This window comes from Frankliniella occidentalis, unplaced genomic scaffold, assembly GCF_000697945.3.
Source record: "Frankliniella occidentalis isolate FOCC.00 unplaced genomic scaffold, Focc_3.1 Scaffold10, whole genome shotgun sequence".
Taxonomy (NCBI): Eukaryota; Metazoa; Arthropoda; class Insecta; order Thysanoptera; family Thripidae; genus Frankliniella; species Frankliniella occidentalis.
This window is the reverse complement of record NW_026267140.1, coordinates 1,961,355-1,983,464: the sequence shown is the minus strand read 5'-3', so window position 1 is coordinate 1,983,464 and position 22,110 is coordinate 1,961,355. Positions and strand designations below refer to the sequence as shown.

The 22,110-nt window shown below is 44.6% G+C and overlaps 3 protein-coding genes across 6 annotated transcripts in view; 1 reads left to right on the top strand and 2 right to left on the bottom strand.

Annotated features, from left to right (window-relative positions):
- Positions 1–11,000, bottom strand: part of LOC113209792 (protein ELYS) — a gene marked incomplete in the record, with an annotated part of 18,456 nt that extends 7,456 nt beyond the window's left edge. The window contains 27 exon segments of the mRNA XM_052277548.1: positions 326–368; positions 470–746; positions 834–1,011; positions 1,088–1,233; positions 1,333–2,598; positions 2,697–3,086; positions 3,185–4,074; positions 4,171–4,431; positions 4,535–4,866; positions 4,945–5,095; positions 5,224–5,403; positions 5,732–5,933; positions 6,026–6,192; positions 6,277–6,421; positions 6,501–7,180; positions 7,277–7,433; positions 7,511–7,832; positions 7,980–8,170; positions 8,264–8,478; positions 8,583–8,712; positions 8,788–8,929; positions 9,015–9,246; positions 9,349–9,529; positions 9,692–9,829; positions 9,915–10,224; positions 10,314–10,429; positions 10,518–11,000. Of these exon segments, the coding sequence (XP_052133508.1) occupies positions 326–368; positions 470–746; positions 834–1,011; positions 1,088–1,233; positions 1,333–2,598; positions 2,697–3,086; positions 3,185–4,074; positions 4,171–4,431; positions 4,535–4,866; positions 4,945–5,095; positions 5,224–5,403; positions 5,732–5,933; positions 6,026–6,192; positions 6,277–6,421; positions 6,501–7,180; positions 7,277–7,433; positions 7,511–7,832; positions 7,980–8,170; positions 8,264–8,478; positions 8,583–8,712; positions 8,788–8,929; positions 9,015–9,246; positions 9,349–9,529; positions 9,692–9,829; positions 9,915–10,224; positions 10,314–10,429; positions 10,518–10,638 (7,563 nt within the window).
- Positions 11,001–11,111: 111 nt separating this feature from the next.
- Positions 11,112–15,541, top strand: LOC113209790 (broad-complex core protein isoforms 1/2/3/4/5-like). Of its 3 annotated transcripts, none has more exons than XM_052277552.1 (8): positions 11,112–11,271; positions 11,601–11,813; positions 11,920–12,087; positions 12,162–12,569; positions 12,693–12,930; positions 13,012–13,164; positions 13,358–13,430; positions 14,198–14,369. In XM_052277552.1, the coding sequence occupies exons 2-8, from the start codon at positions 11,601–11,603 to the stop codon at positions 14,220–14,222; spliced, it is 1,278 nt and encodes a 425-aa protein (XP_052133512.1). In that variant the 5' UTR covers positions 11,112–11,271; the 3' UTR covers positions 14,223–14,369. The 3 variants fall into 3 exon arrangements, with proteins under 3 accessions (XP_052133512.1, XP_052133511.1, XP_052133510.1); XM_052277551.1 differs by having other exon boundaries at positions 13,343–13,430; XM_052277550.1 differs by lacking the exon at positions 13,358–13,430 and having other exon boundaries at positions 14,198–15,541.
- Positions 15,542–16,846: 1,305 nt separating this feature from the next.
- LOC113209795 (arylalkylamine N-acetyltransferase 1-like) lies at positions 16,847–20,263 on the bottom strand. Of its 2 annotated transcripts, XR_003303591.2 has the most exons (8): positions 20,052–20,263; positions 19,789–19,926; positions 19,551–19,704; positions 19,237–19,477; positions 18,056–18,167; positions 17,888–17,965; positions 17,649–17,747; positions 16,847–17,394 (listed from the first exon to the last, which is right to left on the bottom strand). XR_003303591.2 is itself a non-coding variant. In XM_026427490.2 (7 exons), the coding sequence occupies exons 1-6, from the start codon at positions 20,214–20,216 to the stop codon at positions 17,903–17,905; spliced, it is 873 nt and encodes a 290-aa protein (XP_026283275.1). In that variant the 5' UTR covers positions 20,217–20,263; the 3' UTR covers positions 17,447–17,747; positions 17,888–17,902. The 2 variants fall into 2 exon arrangements, 1 of the variants encoding a protein (XP_026283275.1); XM_026427490.2 differs by lacking the exon at positions 16,847–17,394 and having other exon boundaries at positions 17,447–17,747.
- Between the last annotated feature and the right edge of the window lie 1,847 nt (positions 20,264–22,110).

The window sequence follows — 22,110 nt, the reverse complement described above, 5'->3', positions numbered from 1 at the left end:
ACATTACTGTATGTCATCTATTAACGATTTACACCCTCAATAGAGGAAGTCCAAAAAATGTAATTGTAACATAATAGGCAGTTCCACATTCTTAAAAAACAACCATTACAGTTTTATTTCCTTTGCTTTGCTGCTGTAGTACGAGTTGTGCTAGTTGATTTGACCTCTTGCTCTTCATCACTGCTTTCTTCACTGTCACTAATTTGAGGGATTCGACCAGAAGAAAACTTCCTTGTTCGACTTGGATATGCAGAGAGGTAACCTTTCTTATTTCCTGAGGATGAAGACTTTCGTGTCCTCGGGCCCCTCTCAGTTTTCTTTGCACATCTTCATTGGGCTCAATGAAGAACCAGCTGGGGCGGCCAACACTGAAACAAATTATTATTTTTTCCGACTATTGAGCTATTTAAGTCATATCTATTGACTAAAAATACTTCACACGTGAAACCAAAAAACAGTAAAGACTCACTTCCTCCTGGGGCTTGCAGTAACTGTCTCTTCAATGCTGACTTTGCTTGTTGATGACTCTTCTGTAATGGTTTGCAGCGCAGTTGCCCTGGATTGACGAGTGTTCCTCTTTGAAGCTGACGCACTCGACTCTGTGCTAGAGACTTTCCCTTTGTTTGGAGTTGTTTTACTTGGAGTCAGTGTACTGGGTGAAGCCTGTACTTTGCTTGGGGTAGCAACTGTTTTAGGAGGCGAGAACGAAAAAGCCTCACTCAAATCTGTATCTGGAATACAAACACCTTGATAAATGAAAATAGGAACTACTGTAGCATTCAAAATCTAAAACAAACCTACTTCAAATGGTATTTGACATTTAGTGCAAGTACCTGGATTTTCTTTGTGGTCGGAATGCTCAATTTGGGGTGAAGCAAAAGCAAACTGTTCACTTTGAGCTTCAGATGATACACTTAGACGGCGTCCTGCTCTTCGTGTCACGCTTCTCCTCCCAGATGTTACAGATGAAGGGCTCAGAGAAGCAATAGACTGATTATCACCATCCTCACTCTAAAAACGAATTAAATTAATAAGCAAGAGACTTTAAAACCATCAGGAATACGAAAATGAAAGGTGAGTAACTGACTTGCTGAGTATTGCCGTGAGCTGCACTGAGACGAGCAGATCGTCGAGTAGGAGTGCTTCGCAAACTTGAAGGAGTTCCTGGTGGTTGAAAAGATCTTTGCCTTCGCACAGAGCTCACGGGCGAAACGTCTCTATTCAACTCGGACACTGTAAAAATATTTTTGAAAAACAAATGTGTTACATTTCACATAAAATATGACTACGTTTGAAAGTTTCTAATTCAAATTGTTTCAAGATCTGACTTACCATCACTACTAGATTGACGGCGCCGTCTCGGCATGTTAGGGGTCAGAGCAGGATTTAAAAGAGTAGATGCAGTAGAACTTGGGGAGTCGAGAGCCTCTTGCTGGCGTTTATCACGCAGGCGTTGAGATGATCTAACACTGATGAGTGACATTCTGTCATCATCAGATACTTGCTCATCTCCATCCTCCTCAGAATGTTGAATAGGTCTGCTAAAGGAGGCATGAGTAGAATTCATTTCTAAGCTTCTGGCTAGCATAGCACGTTGGTGTCTGGTTAGCCTTCTACTTGTTTCATAGGTTTCCATGGCGGTTGAATTTGTTGAAAAACTGTCCTTAGCTGTAGTACTTTTATCTCCCTCATTACTGACATTACTAACATCAGAAGTTCGGCGCTTTCTTTGACCTCTATCTTTGGGTTTGGGCAATGGACTCTCAGAATGCACTGACTTTAATTCACTCCCATCATCATTTTTATTGACTTCCACGGTTTTATCTGATGAAGATTCTTCATTTATTTTGGAAAGTTTGTCAAGAGCCGTTTTACTCTCATTTCCAACTGCAGATCCCTGTGAAGACACAGATGTACGTCTTCGCCGAAACTTCTCAGAAGGTTTCGCTTCTCCACTTTCATTAGGAACAGAACTCATAGAACTACTTCGGGTACGGGCTTGCTTCGTGTTCTCACTCTGACCATCTTGAGAACTCACAGAACCTTTTCTTGTTCTCTTTTTCACAATAGGTACAACATCTTCAGCATCACCTGATGCACAAGCATCTACAAGAGTTTCGTTTAGATTTACTTGAGCACTATTTACTGACTCAAAGCTTTCATCCATGATCTGTGATTTAAGTTGAGACCTAGTAACTCTCCGGCTGGATAAGTCCTCGTCAAAGGTCTCTGATCTTGTAGAACTAACAGAGGATTTACGGGATCTACCTTTTGTCCCACTGGGAATAGGAGCAGATTCCTCAATGGTATCCTTGAAAGACTCTAAAGCAGCATTAGGCTGACCTTCAGGAGCTGGAGTGTGACTAGAAGAAATTGCTTCTGAAGAATGCTTTGATAACTCAGGTTCTAGAATCTGACTATCACACTCAACAGGTTCACATACTGAAGACTCAACTTGAACCTCGCCTAAAGGTGATTCCCATATATTTTCATTAGAGACTGCAGCATCAAGTCTTAGTTTTGGCATGTCGTCATGTTCAACATCGGCCATTTTGCTTGATGAATTCACCTCATCGGTCGGTTCTTTGATCTTATTATCTGGAATAGTAGTAATAAAACACATTTTAAGATGAGCAAAAGCTTAGAATCTTTTAAATGGCAAAAGTTTATTAAGGAAACACTGTATCATGTCTTACCGCCTGAAATTTTTGAGGAAAGCAGTTTTGTGTTGTCGGAAAGAGTAGTGACTGAAAGCTCAGACTGGACGTCCATTTCCTCAACAACAACTTCATCCACGTTCGTATTTCCAGCGGACGTTGACACAGATAATTTTCCGCCCTTCAGATCCCCTGAATCAACAAAATAGCCTTCATCTAGGTGACAATCTCTATCACTCACACTTGAAGAGCCTGGAATAATCTTATTCATTTCAGGGACAGCTTCATCTAGACCAGTTCCTTCATTTTCTGCTTCAACAACATCTTTGTTAGATAACTCAGACACATCTGAAATCTGAGGGCTAGTATCTGAGTAATGTTGGCTATCGGTTGATTCACTTTCACATTCAGAACTAGAATCAATGTTATCTAATTATTGAGAAATGAAAGAAACACATGTTAGTCCAGGAAAAAGATAGAAACACAAATATTTTAGTGAAATTTTGATAATTTGAATATCTACTAACCTATGTGACTTGTCCTGAAAATGTTGCTGTCATCAGTGATAAGTATTTTATCTTCAGAGTCTGAGTCTTCACCGATTAAAACATCTTTACTGGTATCTTCTGTATCATCGTCCATTGCTTGAACTTCAACTTCATTTTCCTTTTCTCTATTTTCTTGATCCTTTGCGTGCTTTGTATGAAATTCTTGATTACCTTCGTAGCTGTTGTCATCCAGCTCAACAACTTCAATTGACTCATGTTTTGTAGAAGAGGAAGATATGGTATCAGTCCTATCTTTGCCGTCATCAATCTCATTAACTTTTGAATGATTAACTTGAACATGTGCCTCTTGAAATGTCTCGTTGTCAATCATTGTTAAACTTGCACTTTCATTATAACAAACTGACTCTGCAGAAAACAGCTCAGAAAGATTGGATGTGTCTGAAATGGCACTACAAGACTGAGCAGCAGAACTAATAGGAAGTCCAACACTAACACGGGGTGCATTTCTTATTGAAGGCCTCTTTAAGTTAACTGAGGGCTGTGTTCCAGATGTATTGGAGGAGGCTGCTGCCAGGGAGCCTACTTCCATTTTGCCATGCAATTCAGAGGTACCCTCTTCCAACCGCGCTGATTTGAAAATCGGTGGAGGATTTTCATCATCTTCGTTGTCTTCATTACTGTCATCTTCCTCAACATCATGTTGCGTTCTTTTGGTACCAGAGACCCGGCGGGTTATTTCTTTCAAAGAGGGCCTCGCAAGATTTTTTCGGAAATTGGGGGATGATATGGTTCCTTGAGCACTGCTCTCAGCACTATGAAAAACATCACTCTCATCTGTCCTTGACAAATCTGATTGAAACTCTGATGAATTCATAGAACCAATACCTGATGTGTCCAAACGGAAAGACCTGTTTGGAATGTAAAATTTGATTGATTAATTGATTAATTGTTGATACATAGCTTCACTGAAAATTGAGATTATTTAACTTATTCAGAAAACTTACCTAAATTTCACTTCAGCTGAAGTCTGTACATCTATGGGCTGTTCCTCATTGGATTGCTGAGAGTCCTCATCAACCATCTCTTCTTTGTCTTGATATTCAGTAGTGTTTTCCTCTTTGCTTTGCTCCTGGTCTACAGTGTCGTTACTACTTTCATCATGAACTGCTAGCTCTGCATCAACAGGTTCATCTTGATCATACACACAAACTGATCCTTTCCCAAATGTGACTGTGGGTCTTCCTGCTTTCCGAGCTTCTGATAATCTGCGATGGCACAGAAAATTTGAATTAAGAAATCAACAACAACAAGGTTTGGAGACAAAACAAATAATCCTGGAAACCAAAGAAAGAAAAGAACAGTACTTACACAACCATTCTCGATAAACTTTTATCAGATGGCTGCTTCAGTGATGAAGTAAGAGAGGAGGGAGATTGGGATTCGAGAGAGCTCTGTGAATGAGATAAGTCTGAAGAAATATCGGAATCAAAGTCAATAATTCTTCTAGCCGTAACACCAACAGGACCTTCTTCCTCTTCATTGTCTCCTGGTTCAGAGTCAGTTTCAGATTCTCCTTTGTTTGTATTTCTAGATTGCTCCTGTTCACTTTCCTCTTCCGTGAGCTCATGCTCACTCAAAGTGTCTTTGATAAAAACACGTCTGGGTGACTCAGACTTCGATGAGCCAGACGATTGGCGCACCTGCAGGAATTATTCATTAACACATAAAGATGCCGTATAATGATACTACCTGTTTTGATTGCAATAGTAATGAGATACCTTGATAATAGATTGAGGTGTAGCAGCTTTGTGTCCAGGGCTACATGCTATTAATTGCTGTTGCAATTTGGCTCTAGTACTGGGAGAGCGCCGCTGAACCACAGGAGTGTTTAAGAGGGACAAGGTATCTGTGCATGAGTAGGTTGAATACCTACCACGATTAAGAGACAAGTTAGATCAACACTATGCAGCTGGTACCATTTAAAAGACAATAAAAATCCAAGGTAAACCATTCAAGAATTTAAACATATGAGTATGAGCCTAGACTAGATTTCTCACCTATGAACAGACTTTTGTTGCTCCTGTTGCTGCTGCTGTTGAAGCTCAGCAAGAACAGTTTCCAGCTTTTGAAATCTGCTGCGTTTAAGGTTTCCTATGTCCATACTTTCATCATCTTCCTCACGCACTCTTTTCCGATCAATTCCTCTTGGCTCAGTCTTCTGAATTTGTGTAGCAGGTCTTTAAAGGAAAATATAAATCAGACATGGACAATTCTCAAGGAGCACACAAACAGAAAAGACAAATTTCCTGCCTTTCCTCTGAATACATTAAGATAAAAAATCAAGGAGCTCCGCAAAAGATAAATTCATTGAAGAAAGACTACAATAACATTAATAAGTCAATCCATAGCCAAGAAAATGTGGGTATCCAAAGGCAGATCAGGCAGATAAACCTTTAAAACCAATTTTCCCCTTATATCTTACTAATTATTTTCCCGGGCACTTTCTGTACTTGGCAACCCTAGATAGTAAACTGGAAGATGACAGTACAATCAGGGTAAACTTACTTTGGATGAGGTAAAACTTTAGTTCTAGGAGTGCACAAAAATGGAGTTGACTCAACTTCCGATATCATTGGAGGAATACGATTCACAAGTTTAGCCCAGGTTTCACGGCTTCTTTCCACTGCAGTTTCAAGTAAAGATGATTTATAACGCATTTGTGGGGAACCAATCTTAGGATTCACAAAGAGTGGGGTGGGTTTTTCAACTGAAATTTTTCACAGAGAGTTAGATTTAAAAAAAACAAAAAAATGTAAAACAAAAGATATGGTCAAAGCTGCAAGACGTGAGATTTAATACCTTGAGACCACGACTTCAATTTATGTTGTTGCTGAGCACAGTGAGCAGCAAGTTTTCTAGTAACTGATGGCAAGGTTTTGTAAAACCCATTTACAACAACATCCCTTGTGCCTCCTGACCGTCCTTTTTTCCTTAGGTCTTGGTTCACATCCAGTGCCTCCACATACCTGGAAACATAAAAGTACATAATTCACGTGATTTTACAACAAAATAAACAAGAATGAATACAAAATGACATATTGAGCAACTACCTGGATCGTTTCAGTAAATATAGCACTCTAAGGTCATCAGCTGCAGGATGTTTTGAAGTTTCAAGATACTTGGAGAATGCAATTTCTTCATCATCATCCAGAGAAAACTGCAGCACTGTCCTTAAATGATTCCTCACCTCACAACCTGCATGAAAAATATGATTTGTAGAACTCAAAATAAGATGTCTGACATAATGTTTTAAGATAGATTATAAATATACTACCTTGAAAAAATTGTTTTAACAGGATTTCTGAATTAAAGTCGGAACGATGATTACGTTGATACATAAAGGCTTCATTGATTAGGTCATTCACAAGTAACAAATCAAGGTGAAGCTTAATATCAGTTTGGTCTTGAAGAGGCGGACGCCGTGCTCTTACATACCGAAGAGCCATACACGCCTGACCTTGTAAAGTCAGTACACGAATTATGCAGCGATGCTGCCAAGGGACAATATCTCGAACTGACACCAAAGGATCCAATAGCATGTCAAGAGCAGTGTCAAATTCCTTGTGATCAAGATGCCAAAATGCTTGGGTTAGTCTCATAATCCCAACAGACATACTGAAAGCTGCCGGGAATTTCATAAAATTCTGAAGCGTTGCTTGATATTGTTCATTGTCCAAAATATTAGCCAAGTCCATTAACACATAAATCAAAACACTGTGTTTAACTTCCAGTGCCACATCTTTCACAAGAAAAGTTCTTAATAGTGCTTGCATGGAGGTTGGTGGGTACTGGCCAGCCCCTGGACCAGCACTGCCCCCAGCATCCCGTTCCCATTCTGCAAAAACATTAGCACCACCAGGCTGGTATTTCAGAAGACCATCTATTAAAAGCAAATCCTCTTCCATGTCATTTTCTTCACCCTGTTGTTGAACAAGCCTTTGAAATTCTGACCGTCTGGAATTGAAATGTAAAAACCAGTTACATTTGAGTTTGGGACTCCTTGTCTAAAGTTAACTTAGATTTACCCCAATAAAAATTGTATCCTCTTACCTTGATTGGTAAAAGCTTGCTATGTCTTGGGCTGGGTATGGAACCACAGGGTTTAATCCCTCAGGCAACAATTCAACATCAATTAACCATTGAAGAATATCATAGTACTGACATTCTAGTTTCAAAGCATCATTCTGTAACTTGATTTGAGGCCACTCTGAAATAAATGCGCAGAGACTTATTTAAAAACTACAGTACTAAAATTTTTACACATATTATTAACAAATTTGTTACCATTTAAAGCCAAGTGCCACTTGTTTTGAACAACACTCTCAAAGAGTGTTTCAAGGAGGTGGAAAATCCCCACAATATGATGCAACTGTTTTTGAGCAATGTTGTCAAGTTTCTCTCCTGAATGATCAAACAATTGAGCACAAATGCGTATAGCCATTTGCTTCAGAACAGCGGCACGGTTCCAGGCCACAGACAGCAGCCAACCGAGAGTGCAGCCAGCAGCTGAGAGGCGCCCATCAGCCCACTCACGTGCACAGCGACAGACGAATCTCCCTAATCGTTGTTCCAAAGCCACACATAACACAAACGTACGTTGCTCATCCTGCAAATTAAGCAATTCATTAAAAAATAAGAAATGCTGTGGTAATTTGACCCTATATTTTTACTCAGCCGAACAAAAGACAAGGGTCATTTATCACACAGAAATTAAACACAAACACCTCTGAAAAGTAAAGTAACTTTAACTTACAATTGGTACATTCATAGAACTTGATACATCCATTAGAAGAGGACGCAAACCAAGGACCAGACATTCATGGAAAATATTAGTTGGGGTCATTAAAGCACCAGGCCCAGTAGACACAAGGTCAGCCAACATTGCTTGCTGTACTCCTGGGTGTTTCAAGTGCACAACTTGTCTTTCCATCAAGACTTCAGAGACTAAAATGGTACAAATGGAACAATTAAGAATTCAAAACGTCAATACAAAACAAAAAATACTGAAATGAAAGTTAGATATTTAAAGAAACACACCAAATGTAAGAGAAGATGGTCTTGAAAATTCCTCAACATTTTGGACTGATGAAAATTGTATCATAGAGGAAGGATTCACTCGTACATCAAGAAGTGCTCCGCCACTAGAGTTTATTAATTTACCAATGTCATAGGAAACAACATAACTTGCGATTGGCTTGTTTCTCGATGTACCCCCACGTTGGGATAAGTGAGATGGCATTTGGTCCACATACCTAGTAGTCAAACAGAAATGAAACAAAACAAAGTGATACATACTTCTCAGAAGAAATAACGGAATGGAGGAAAACTGGTAAAAGGAAAAAATACTTAAACTTACCATTGATTTATATCAAATAGTGTCATGTGTGTATTGACAGGATTGACTGAGCTAGAGGGGCCAGAAGGTCCCCAAGTTTCCCAGACCATTAAACACAGACTTATTCCATTAGAAGGTGGACCTAGAGCACCTTAAAAATTGAAATTGGTTTTAGTAGCACCACTCAGTAGAAACTATTAGATATCAAAGGGGAAAAACAACTTACTGCCATCATCAGAAGGAGTCTGGACGATATTAGATCCCTGCATGCCACGGCTAACAGAATTGAGAGAAATGAGGCGCCCCCCAACAGTTTCTTTTCCCCCACTCAAGTCATATTCAAAGCCCGTGGAACACATCATAAAGTTCTGTGAAACAAACATGTATACATTAACAAACATGTAAATTACTTGCAAATGAATCATTCAGTATAATACACATGAGTCAACTTACTTTATAAAGGTGACCATAGTTGGCATGCCACACCTTTTCATCATAACACAGTGAAAACATTGTTGCTGCTGGAGGACCAAAAACTTGGACAGGATAGTCTAGATCATTAGCAGCTTTAGGGTCTAGGCCTCCTCTGACAGTCCAAAGGTAGCAATAAGCATTAGGGTCATCACAAGCTTCTTGGAATGCAAGTTGCACAACGGGATTTGGTTCATTGAATGGTAAAACATAGCTATTTTTTAAAAGAAATGGAAAATATAAATGAAAAAATACCTCGAGTAGTTGAGTAGAATGAAATATACAGTACGAAGATTATTGAATTATATCTACTTACACCAGCGATAATGACTGTAAGGACCATATTTGAAATGATCCAAAAGCAAATCCTATACACAAACTAGCGAGTTGTGGCACATAGAGTAAAGATGTGACTGATGGATTTTCAGGTAAAAAACCACTCCCATCTCTTGCTGGTAGCTGGACAAACAGCCTCTGGTGCTTCAAGAAATACTTCTCTGTAAATTAAACAATACATATTAGATAAATTTATGAAAGAGAAAAGAATAACATTCAAGTATACATTAGAAAGTATGACACTCATATGCTGCAAATTGAGAATTAAAAATTAGTAACATAAATCACCAAAACAAAATTAATTAACCTTTGTTGACACATACCATTTAAATGAATGAAAACATGATCGTCCGGGTACTCTTCCATTAGATTTCTATTCATCATTTTCAGTGGGATCAAACCACAAGACCGCAGTTCATCCCTAATGCTTTCCCAATTATTAGATGGACCAAGACAGAGAGCTGAATGTGGAGGGAGAGTGAAATTTAGAACACTAAATAAAACAACTGTGAAATCAAAATCACAAGTAGAAGATTAAATTATTACCTTCATCACATTCATTTCTTCGCAAATCAATTAGAAGAATCTGACCATCATTGGTACCGATGGCAGCAATACCTGACATACTTTTAAGACATTCATTGTATGCTACGACAGGCTCTCCACCAAGGCCTACGATATTGAGTGCAGTGACTTTGGAAGGTGTATTGATAGCTCGAAGAACACGAGAGCCAGCAAGATTGAAAAGACAAACCATGCCACCTGTCAATTCGCATTCTAGCCCCACCAAAACCTGGCCCACCTGCCCAGGCGTCCCAGAGGCTGACAGGTGTGGTAGCTCTGTGACACATGTTACCTGCAAAAGGAATAGGAAATATGCACAAATTAAGATTGCACGTCAGTTTAAATTGTTTTGTACAATCTCATGATGAGATGAATACAAACCTTCGTCTTAAAATCTCTCACAACAGCACCAAAATTCCAAGCAGCAATTTTAGCTCCATCTGCTATGTTAACAATTTCAAGAAGGGGCCCTTTGCTCAGCCACGCCAACTTTGAATCTGGACAGTCCAAATGAGTGACAAAGTTTAAATACACCAGTGCTACAATACAACTCTGGGTCGTTCATAACCTCTAAAAGCACATTACCTGCGAAAATTCCTCCTAACAAAGGAGACGCCTCATCGCGCTGATCTCTGAGGCAGCTTGTGATAGAAGCTGGAAACTCAACACGGCCCGTGGCATTGCATGGAGCTTGGTCAGATTGCATGACTGCATACTAAATTGCACACCCGGCTGCTTGGAAGATCTTGCAGGCGGCAGCACGCTATGCTCTGAGTTATTGCGATGAAACCACGATTAGATTTTGATCAGTAACGGCAGTGCGCCTCACTTATAGTCACAGAACGCGTATCTTGAATACGCCTCACACACATACAGACGACAGGGTTCACAAAATCATGGTAAACTTAATAGACGATTTGGGCTACCTCTGGATAAGAAGAAATCAAGCAAAAATGCCGACAAGCATCATGGCCGTCCAATATGGCCGCCCATGGGAGAGATAGGGCTAGCAGACACGATGCTTGTAGATTTCTTCCTGACTTCTTCTTATCCAGAGGTAGCCCAAATCGTCTATTCTTGAATCACAAGCATTTCCCTCCTTCCTCAAAATTCGTAAGTTATGCTTTGGTTGTGAAGGAAGAAGAAGAATGTAAGAACTCGCACACCTGCATATAAGCCGATGAGTGTTATTTGAAGTCAGCACACCAAACTTCCATTCTTCCCTGTTGTTGTATGTCTGCTGTATTTGTCTTCAATGTTTTCATAATATTCCGTGCCTGATATGCAATTTTATATTGCGATTTGATTCCAAGTTATTTTTAATCTCTCTCGTTAAAAGGTTTGTAGAAAATAGAGGCCTAAAGTTTGCTTTCTGGTCGTCCCTTTCTTAAATACTGCTGGCTACTCTTATTAACTTACCTAATTCTTTCGAAAATCTTAATTAACATTGTTCCCTTTCAACTCCTGCCCTTTTTATTGTACATTTCTACACTATTTCTGTTCCTTATTTACTTGCTATCAACACCTTCATTTCTGGTTCTCTGGTTGAATGGTTATGGATCAAGTTAATTGACACTATTTCATTCCCTGTTCAAACCCTCACCTATTTTCCCCAAAATTTTCTCATTAAGTAAATACTGTTAATTATGAAAATTCTAATTTTTTCAGATGTCTGATCACAAAAAGATGTCCAAACCGGATGAAAAAATCTCCCTGAGCCTCCGCTGGGGAAGTCATCGAGAAACTGTTCTACAATCTCTTGAATCTTCATACGGTGATCAGGATTTCGTTGACATGACTGTAGCATGTGAGGGACAGTCAATACAGGCTCACAAAGTAGTTGTCTCAGCTTGCAGCACTCATCTCAAACATTTACTGAAGGTATAGCCCTCCAATTTTTAATATTTTTTTCCTATCTTTGTTCTCTTTGGAATTTTGCCATTTGGTTTTGTGAGAACCTAATGCCCTACATCTTCTTTTATGTCAGGAAAACCCTTGTCCCCACCCAATCATCATTTTAAAAGATGTGGCAATGAAGGAATTGCGGTGTTTGATGGAGTTTATGTATTGTGGCAGAGTGACTGTTGAGCAAGAACAAATTGAACCTTTACTAGAAGCAGCTAAAATGTTAGGTGTTAGGGGCCTAGCATCTGGGGTAAGTATAATTCTACTTCGTAATTTATAATTTTATATTTGTCTGTTAAAATACAATCTTCTCTATGATCTTAGGAAACTCTAGAAGATCTTGAGGACCTAGAAAGTGTTAAGTCTGAAATTGCTAGTAAATCTGAAAGTGATCATCAGCTTCACATAAATCAGAAGAGACAAAGGTCTGAATCACCATCATCCAATAAGAAGGCTCGACCTGTACCAGCATTGCAGAGCATTTTGGCTCAAACCTTGCTTACTACTAGTACCACCTCAAGACAAAATTTTACTGAGGATGTTACAAATGAAGCACTAGGAGAGATGTCTCGACGCTCATTATCTCCTCCAAACACTTTGGCCAAACTGTTAGCGCAGTCGCCTGTCAGCACACTGGGCTCCTCTCATTCGTGTTCTCTAGAGGCTGAAATTAACAATGCAGAATCAAGCAATTCAAAACCAGATGATAACAGCAGTATAAGTAATCAGATGGTTAGTTACAATTCTAGTTACCAAAAAGTCTTTCAATTTTAAAATTATTTTTCCAGGTTATTAACATTGAGAAAAACTACTGAAAAGACCATTAATTAAGCTAACTATTTCATTTTACTCTAGGGAGACGGAGGATTTCAACTAAAACAAGAAGCAGTTGATCTGGATTTAGCCATAGATAATCCCACAGAAGCTTTAGAATTAGAGTATCAAAACCCAGAAGCTGATGAGACTGTTGATACAGACACATACCTACAGCAAGGCGGTATTTCATCTACCTCTCCATTTGATCCAGCTGTTCATGATCGAATTGGAAAGGCAACGGCATTCATGCTTAGTTTGGCAAAACGAGCAAATCAAAGTGAGGTTTCATATTTTACAATCTACTTTATAAATATTTTAAAATAATTGTATACATATTTCTTTACATTGTAAATTGCAGATAATACCTTTGGGTCATCACAACGTAAGCTTTCATTCCATGAGCCTCGGCCCTGTCCTGTTTGTAGTAAATTGTGTCGAGATTCTACAACTTTACGCACTCACATGGCAATGATGCATCCATCTGCTCCTCTTAATGCACCTAATTTGTCTCGTAAGTATTGTTATTTGATAGCTCCAAACTGATCCACGCATTGAGAAACTTAAGTCGTTGACTGTAATGTGGTGATTCAGATTTAAGAGCACCCCACCTTTACTTGAAATATCAAAAAATGTTAAATTTATACAATCAGTTAAATTCTATACCAAATAAACCTGAACTTAAACCTCAGGTTTGGTGTCAGCAGGGGAAGCATCTAGATCAACTCCATTATCTGCAGCAGAGTATCTAGCATCGATGGCTGAGAATCTGAAGTCAGAGTAAGTTTCAGGTTTAAATGTCCAATCAGTACAAAATTTAGAATTTATTTTACATCTTTTCTGTAGTCACAACTATTATCAATTTGTGATCAATTTGTAGAAATTTGTGCCTTTCTTATATTTAACTTAAGCATTTAACTTTTTTTTAAATACCTGAAGTTAAGTTTAATCAAACTACATAGGTATTTGTATTTAGCTCTCCTTGTCTTTTGAATGAATTCCTTCCTAGTATATTTTAGAAGCTTTTTGTCACTCAGTTATTATATTTCCAGCCACTTTATTTTTTCTGCCAATGTTAATGTAAATATGCAATATCTAAATGTTATCAGTATGGGGTATTTAGTAACCTTACAAGGGTAGCACTTTTTGCATTTTATAATTCTATGGGAAGTACAGTAGTTTATTGTTCTGAAATTTATATAAAAAGTAGTAACTCCTATTCCATACAACCTTAAGTTGAGAACATTCAATGGAGAATACTTTCTGTTCTCCCATTGACTTTTACATTATTTATTTGAAGAGTAACAAAGTCTTGTTTTAGGTTGGAAGAATGCAGTTATTAATTTATTAAAACTGACTAAGCTCTTCAAAATATGATAGAAATAAATATTCTTGGTGGACCTTGATTGTTTGTTATCTTGTGAACTTAAACAATGCTTTTCATTTCTCAGGTTGATGATAAGTACTCGTGATCTCTTACAGGAGGGATTTATTCAGAACAAATCAGCATAGAAATCAATTACGGTATTTCTCTTTTTGCTTTACAGCAGCCAATGGAGACGGTGGCAGTGAAAGCCCTCTTGCTTTCTATGAAGCTCGTCCATGTTCCATCTGTGGGAAGATGTACCGTGATGCAGCATCTTTACGAATCCACACAAGTATAATGCACACTGTGTGTCATAGTGGGTATGAGTGCTCTTGCAAGTTAATTTTCCAGACCAAACATGAAATGTATCTGCACAGAAGAACTCATGCTAAGCAATAGGAAAAACAAATCTTTCAACAAATTGAAAGTCTCAAACACTTTCCTTTCCCAATTTTATTTTAAAAATGAAAATTTCCTCTTTTGAATCACTTGAAGCTCCTACAATTTCAAGTTCATAGCACAACAGTTGCTGTCCTTTTGTGAAATCCAATACACAACTTAAAAGACTGATAAAAATTCGTGTATAAAATTGACTTCAAATAGAGAAGTAATGATATACATCAGTGGTTGTTGCTACTGAAATGTTTACAGATTGTACTAGCATTTCTTTTACGACAGTGTTTTACAAATGTTGATCTCTTTCATTATTTTATTTGTATTTTCTCTTTTGTAGTTTATGTTAATGTGTTTTTGGACAACATGCTAGTCTTGATTATTTTATACAAATAAACATCTATCTACCTATGTAATATACTGTACTTAGATGTTAAGTGTTGAGCTTTGGTAGAGGATTGAGATAGTACGAATATACTTTATAAAGTGTACTAGATTTATCAATTTTAAAAGCTTTTAGAAGGGTAGTTGGGAGGACTGCCCCTATACATTAGTGCACAAATTCTGTTTGAATTTTCATTTCAAAATGTTTAACTGCATATTTCTTTTTGATAATTTCAAACTCAAATGATAACATCTCTCAGAAAACAAAATGTCAACTCCCTGGATTGTCTTGTAATTTGATGGTGACAAAAATGTGTACTCACCAACTCACCAAAAATAATTATCTGTTAAGTTTGTTAACTGTATCTGTACAGACTTTTTTATATTGCTGTAGCCTAATCTTATTGTAAGCTATTTATTTTTAAAATGTGATAGATATGAACCCTCTTACTCTGCAGTTTCAGAGGTGGAATAGTTGTTATTTCAAATGAAGGGTGGGAAGAGGAGTCAGACATCAAAAGACTGGAACTTCCTTGCTGCATTCTATAAATTTAGTGGCCTTCATCCTTTCGCGAAAAAAAGGAAGCTTGATATGTAGGGTTTTCTCAGTTAGAAAAGATGATTTGCCAAGTGACATTTGAAATGATTGTGTAATTGTGATTTTAATTTTTGTGCAAAACATTGTATGTTTTTTGTTACTTTGTTAATTTTAAGTGAAAATGGCTCATAAAAGCTACATATACTAGAATTTGTGTTGGATCCCTCCCATTTTTTTTTTATTTTAATTTTCTTTGTACAAATAATTAATTTTCCATCTCTAGAAGGTCGAACATAAGACGCATTCACATTCACTCAAGATCGAAGCTGACAAACTTAAATGTGTGGACACAATATAGAAAATGTAGTCCATGCCATACTCTTACTGCAGATTTCGTTGCCACTTCGCATGAACAGGGTTGCATTTTCCAGTGCCAAGCCGAGGGGGGGGGGGGGCTGCCGATATGTTCGATAAGATCCGAGTCCGCTCGATCACACCGCCAGCCGATCGGCGTCACCCCACCATTCACCGATTTGAATTTTAACATGTGGATGTTTGGGGTGCCTCAGCCATCCAACAGCATAGGACAGACACCCACGTATCTGGACGCAATTGTAGAGGGAAGAACGGAACGAGTTAGGAAGGATGAAATGGGAAGTTGGTGTCAAAAGCGTGAATCAATTTTCACCCCATTGAGTATTACGAAGTAGTAGGAAGGGAAAAGAAGTCGTGAGAGTTTTACTCTCAAATTGTACATGTTTCTTCTTCTTCAGGCTTCGACATGCCCACCGGAGTTGCAACAGCGCTCCAGGCGAACCGGATGTCCGTCGCTTCGCGACGTACGATAAATCCCTGCTCAACTGGAGTCTCGCCGCGCGCGCGAGCGAGTGAGCGATTGGGTTTTGATAGTGCTGCGCTCCTTTTGTCATGCACGCCTCGACAGCGACGACGCGCTGACTTTCGTTGCATTACTCGCTCATCATTTATTGCTCCTGGTTCGCTCTGCGGTCGCGGGTGCTGCTACGGGGGACACGCCAGGGGCTTGGCCGCATCGCCGCCGGGGACCGGCCGCCCCCGAGATAAGGAGCGCGCCGAAGGATGAGACTAATGAAGGTGGACTTGCAAATAAAAATTTGTGCATCCGCTGCGCGCTTCGCGAGCCCCCACAATACGAGCCTCTTCGAGGTCGCGGCGAAGGTGAGCCGCGACAGGACTGCTGCTGCCGAACCGATACGATGTGCTCGTTGCGGCGGTTCGTTCACCTCATCGGACACCAGCGCAGGGACTCGACCCTGCCTGCAGTTTGTGCGTGGATACTTCTCACTTTCCCTGCGTTTTTGAGTTGACGGCGGACTGATCTGGACTAAAGAGCTCCAAAGTTTTAAACACACTGTGACACACACACTACGGTGAAAACTGTTCCTTGATATCCAAGGACCATCGGAAGGATTCAAGGACCGGATAGGGAAAATTGCATGGGGCGTCCTTGAATCGTTCTGACGGTCCTTAGACAGGAAGGAACAATTTTCAGCGTGCACAGAGATGGGGCGCCATGCGTATGGCTGGCTGAGGATTTCCCGCTGATGCGGGCAATCCCAGTGAGGGAAGTCCACCACACCCTGACCCACGCACGCGGGCGCCGCGGCGCTGCGGGACAAGTCACACCCACCCCTGCCTGCCGCTGCCGACGCAAACGCCGCTGCGGAAAAATCGGAAGACGTCGAGAGGAACTAATTCTACAATGGCGTGGGGCGTGGCCCTTTCCACGGGGAACTGACTCGGCCGTCAGCCTCCAGGCGATGACTGGAGGACGCGCGCCACTCCGTAAATGTGCCGATCATGGAAGAGAAGCGACTCGGCGGCGTGGGTGGAAAAGACCACACGCCTGCAGGCGGAACTGCCCAGCCGGAATATAATTGGTCGTCGATTGGTTAAGTCATGGGGCCAACAGACCATTCGGACAAGCGCCGCGTTACGCAAGGAGGCGACAGTCAAATGTCCCGGCGACTCCCAAGCGCGCCCCAAGGCACCGGTGGGTGTGCTGCGACCCGTGGCTCCAGGCCCTGGAAAATGCGATGCAAGGTCCGTACTGAGGAAAAAGAGGGGAAAAGGAGGGGAGGCTGGGATGTCTAGTCTGCCACTGTCGTATGTGAGAAATGGGGAGACTGGGGGGGGGGGGGTCATACGGACAGAGACTGGAGCACGCAATGGTGCTTCTAGCTGACCCTGTCACTTTCGGCCCTAGACAAGGAAAGAAGAACCCATTTTAAACAGCCGAGCACCAAAACGAAATTTAATAGTTTCATTGTGCTCAGACCTAGATCCATCGGCGTCCCAAATCTCGAGGCGAAGGTGTTTTTGTGAGATCCTGGTGATGGTCTTGCTCCTGGGCGATGAGCGCTGCTGCCTCATCGTTCTGCGGGCGAATCGATTAAGCCCCGTGTTATCGAAACGAAAAGTTCCAAAAAGAACGAGCCGAAGGCCAAAGCAACGTCCGGGCGGAGGGAATTCCTCCTAGGAGGACTCGAGAAAAGCTGAACTAAACGAAATCCTTACCTACAAAGTTGTCGCTTACAGTTCGCCTCCAAACTTATGCTGACAATCCTTCGACATGCTCTGAACGTAGACCGCGGCCTGTTAAACAATTACCAAATTAGCATAGATAATTGCACTTCCGTTTCCCCTAAATTCCAAAGGAGACATAGCCCTTTACTTTTAACTTGCCTCCACGTGCGGACACGGTGGCTGGAACAGGGGTTTGCCGTCGGAGTCAAGAAAGTCAGCGTACTTCAACGAGAACACCTTCTTCATCCCGAGCTTTTCCGCAATTTTGCCACTGAAACAATCATGAAACATGATGATGGTTGACGCGCTTATTTAGTTTCCCTCAAAAACGTTTTGCGACCGGTGTTTCTTTTCTCAGGGCAACCGTGCCTCCGCGTGGCGCGATCAGTCGCCATTTATATTTGCCGGCAGAAACTCCAGTCGTGACTCCAGGCGCGCTCCATCGGGCGGGGAAGGGGGGAAGGAAGGGGCGGGAGGCGCCAACGCCCACCGCCGCACCGCTTGCAAAAAGCAGAGCCGCACTGAAATTATGAGATGCGGCCCGGGTCGTTACGATCGCCTGACGATCGTAAACTGACAGCGATGATGGCGATCCAGAGTATGTTCGCTCCCGCCATGCACCCGCCGCGTCACTCCGCTGTACTCGCGCTGCCGCTCGGATCCGTCGCGCCCAAAGCGCCGCCGGTGTGCAGCCTTTCATCGGGGAACCGGAGTAATTACCGCCCGCCCCCCCTCCCCCCAAAGCGACGCGCACGTGACGCAGGTTCCATTCGGCAACGCCCTCCCGCAATGAGCTGCTACTTATTGCCGCGTCGTCGGGCGCGTCGCCGATACTTTTTCAACTGTTTATTTTTGGCACTCGTTCGAAAGAGTGTTACATTATTCGAGACGGTTGAAGACAAAGCGCCGTCAGCGGCATGATAGTGTGAGCACGCCAGGATGGGAGCGGAGAGGAAGGAACTGTTTCATCGGCTCAATGTTTGTGCGGCAGCATCAGTGTCGGTAAGGGACTCTGTCGGCACAGTAGCCAACAACGTCACGGGGCATCAAGCAAGACATGGATGGTGACCACCATATTGCCACCAGCGACATTTCCTCATTGTCCAGGACACCCCTTCCGTAGGGATCATCCAGAAAGTACGTCCGTCAAGTTCAGTCTCTGCTGCAAGCTCTCATAACGCCTGGTAGGTAGGCAAAATCTTGCCTGATGGGCATTCGTGTACTGCGGGGCGGCCTACCCCGAGTCTCGCGGGCGCCGAGATCTCGTAATTTACCGAAGGATTCCGAGAAAAAGTGACGTACTTTCCGGAGGATCTCTTACGTTCCTGTGGCCCCCGCACCTGTACTGACTGGTGCAGTCTATCTTGTACGCGGGCGCTCCGACGTCGGCGGCCACCTCCCTCGCGGCCAGGGCGAGCTGCAGCCCCACCCCGAGGCCGCGCACCGCCTGGTCCGTGGCCAGCTCCCGCAACTCCAGCATGCAGCAGCCCTCCGGGTCCTGGCCGCTCCAGATCTCTGGACGCTCCAGCATCAAGGACCACAGCTCCAGCACGCGGCGCGTGGCCGGGCAGTCGGCCTGTTCTGGAGACAGGGGTGGGCGTCGAGAGTGGCAGGGCTATGCGCCCGTGCTGCGCCCGCCTGCTTGTTCCCTCACCGGCCTGCTGCCGCAGCTTGCAGGCGTCCCCGGGCGCCACGATGCTGTTGACGGCCACCCCGCAGATGTCGCCCTGGCCGCCGGCACTGCCCTGCAGCACGGCCATCAGGGACAGCCCCTCCCGGAAGGAGGCCCGCGTGTGGTCCAGCAGCACCTGGTCGGAGCCCGTGAAGGAGTCGCAGTCTCGAGCCGATCCGGGCACAGCCGGGGGGAGCCCTCGTAGGGGCCGGACACGCACCTGCGGCGGGCACTCGGCAAGCCCCGCTGCCACCAGGACGGGCTCCTCGCGGTAGAAAGTCCTTTGCATGAACTCCATGACGCGCTCCTCGTCACAGCACGAGCACGGCACGACCGTGAACGACGGTGGGGCCGGGGCCTGTATAGTTCCCGACGCAAACTCACTTCACATGTCCCCCCCCCTTTCTCCCCCCCCTCCCCCCCAAGCTCGAGCATTGTTTTGGTCTCGCATTCTCAGCTGATCGGGGTGCCTGTTCCACTCACGCTGCAGGTGTTTGCGGGCGGCTTGCAGGCCATCCCCCGCCCCAGCCCCCGCTGCCTCGGCTGCGCCCCAGCGGGCCCAGCTGACGCCGGCCGCAGACGCGCGCACGGTCTGCACCCCCACGACGCCAGGCCCCGTGCCAGCAGCGGCACCAGGGTGGCGAACATGGGGGCCGCCTGCCCCCCCACGGGGGGGTCCGCGGGCCTCGCGGGGCTCCGTCGCGCTGCGACCGCTGCAACAATCGTGGGGGCGACCGGTGGGCGCAATGCCGGGGCGGGGAAGGACGGAGAGGACGACTCGCACTCGTCCCGACGACCGATCCGCGGCCCGGGCCTTAATCAGGATGTCTGCAGGCTGCCCCGAGCAGCATTGAGCACGCTTAACCCGCTTCAGCCAATCTGTCGAGGTCGTCGCACGGCCAGGCGGCCGCCCCGCGCCCGCCCCGCACGCCGCAGTGCCACCGCCGCAGTGCCTCTTTGCAGCGCGTGTGCTGAGCGTGCTGTTCGTACGGCTACGGCTGTCACGCCGCGGCCCGGCCGCCCAGCCCGGCCGCCCAGCCCGGCCCACCAGGGCGGCGCTCTCCATCTAGACCACCTTCTCACGTGTTGGCTCGCGCGGACAGTTGGAAGGGCGAGAGCGCGGCGAAAGGGTCTGCTTTGCTTGTTCGCTCCCTTCAAGATCAAGAGCGAATTCCTCGGCGAATTCCCACCGTGGATTCGAGTGAAGGAGCACGTATAGTACAGAGGAGTTAGAGAGGTTCTTAAGAGCTGCGGTTTCATGTGAGTAGAGTACGTGTGTTTTACTACATAGTCACTGATGGCCGGACATAAAAATCCAGAACCCAATCAGAACAGTATCAATTAACGTGGACATTCTAGCCACGTTCTGGCGGCGGGTGAAAAAAAGCAATCATCAAACAACAAAATAACTCCCCGGTCTGCGCTGTTAAATCATTTGAATCGGTCCAGCTTCTAGTCTCTTGCTTGCTATTGCCTAGGCGAGTCTTCTACCGACGTCCTGTATCCTGCCGGAAGATACAGGACCGCGCGCACCCTTCGCTCTCTTGATCGACACCGTCGGTTGCTCGCACGAGGCGCATCTATGTGATGAACGTGGGGCCGCCTCAAAGTCACAAGGTGCTTGACACTCGTGGAGTGTGGCGGCTGCTCTTCCCCTCCCCGCCCCGCCAAGCAAAGCCACCCCACCGTGACACTGCGAGTGTGCGTAGCCGCCTCGAGCCGGACCGGGCCGGACCGGGCCGGACCTAGAGAGCGCCAGTCAAGCGGAGAAGAGTTGGGATAGGGCGCCCCGGCATTCGGTCCTTCCCCACGCCCCCCGCCCCGCTCCCCGGCTGCCGCCCATCCACTAACAACCACCGATAGCGTACAACTGAACGCTTGTGCATGAATGTGTCGCACCTCGCGCCCGGCGGGGCTGCGGTGAGTCATAGCCGCCGAGGTGCAGCTGAGGGAGGGGATGGGGAGGGGGGGGGGCACACACGCCCCCAAGGTGCAGCAGGTCCGTGTCCACCTCACGGCGCCGGCTCACGCCTGCCGTATCCTCTCCTCCTCCGGTTAGCTCCCGCGCGCGGGACGGCGGACGACTTGATTTACGTCCCGGGCGGTGGAGGCGGTGGACACGAACAGCACTCAAACTGCACGAGGGCGCGCGTCCACCCGCAGCCACTACTGTCGCTAATAAAGCGGGCAGAAGATGGTGACGACGACGACGACTTTGTCGCACGGGGCATATTATATAACGGTAGGAATGTTGGGCAGCGGGCCGGGCGGCCGGGCCGAGGTGGCGGCACTTCCGCTGCGGCGGCGGCGGCTGGCGGCCCGTGTACGCACAGGGGGGCGGTGGGACGACCCAGCATTTGCATTCGCCGGCCGGCGCCGGGAGAGATGCCCGGGAAATCCCACCTTGACCCGTTCCCGGCCCGCATGATCTGGACGAAGGAAAGGCAGCATCCAGAAGCGCCGGCGGCAGGGAGTCCATCCAGTCAGCGCCCAGCAGCTGAGCGGGCGCATGGGCGGGCAGCCCGCTACCCGCGTCCCCCTA

Excerpts from the sequence above, each read along its gene's own strand:
- LOC113209790 (XM_052277550.1), top strand. The coding sequence starts at position 11,601 with ATGTCTGATCACAAAAAGATGTCCAAACCGGATGAAAAAATCTCCCTG. Across the intron at positions 12,088-12,161 it reads TTAGGGGCCTAGCATCTGGG|GAAACTCTAGAAGATCTTGA; the intron begins GTAAGTATAATT and ends CTATGATCTTAG. Across the intron at positions 13,165-14,197 it reads TAATGCACCTAATTTGTCTC|CAGCCAATGGAGACGGTGGC; the intron begins GTAAGTATTGTT and ends TTTGCTTTACAG.
- LOC113209795 (XM_026427490.2), bottom strand. The coding sequence starts at position 20,216 with ATGTTCGCCACCCTGGTGCCGCTGCTGGCACGGGGCCTGGCGTCGTGG. Across the intron at positions 19,927-20,051 it reads CGCCCGCAAACACCTGCAGC|GCCCCGGCCCCACCGTCGTT; the intron begins GTGAGTGGAACA and ends GGAACTATACAG. Across the intron at positions 19,478-19,550 it reads CAAGCTGCGGCAGCAGGCCG|AACAGGCCGACTGCCCGGCC; the intron begins GTGAGGGAACAA and ends CCCTGTCTCCAG.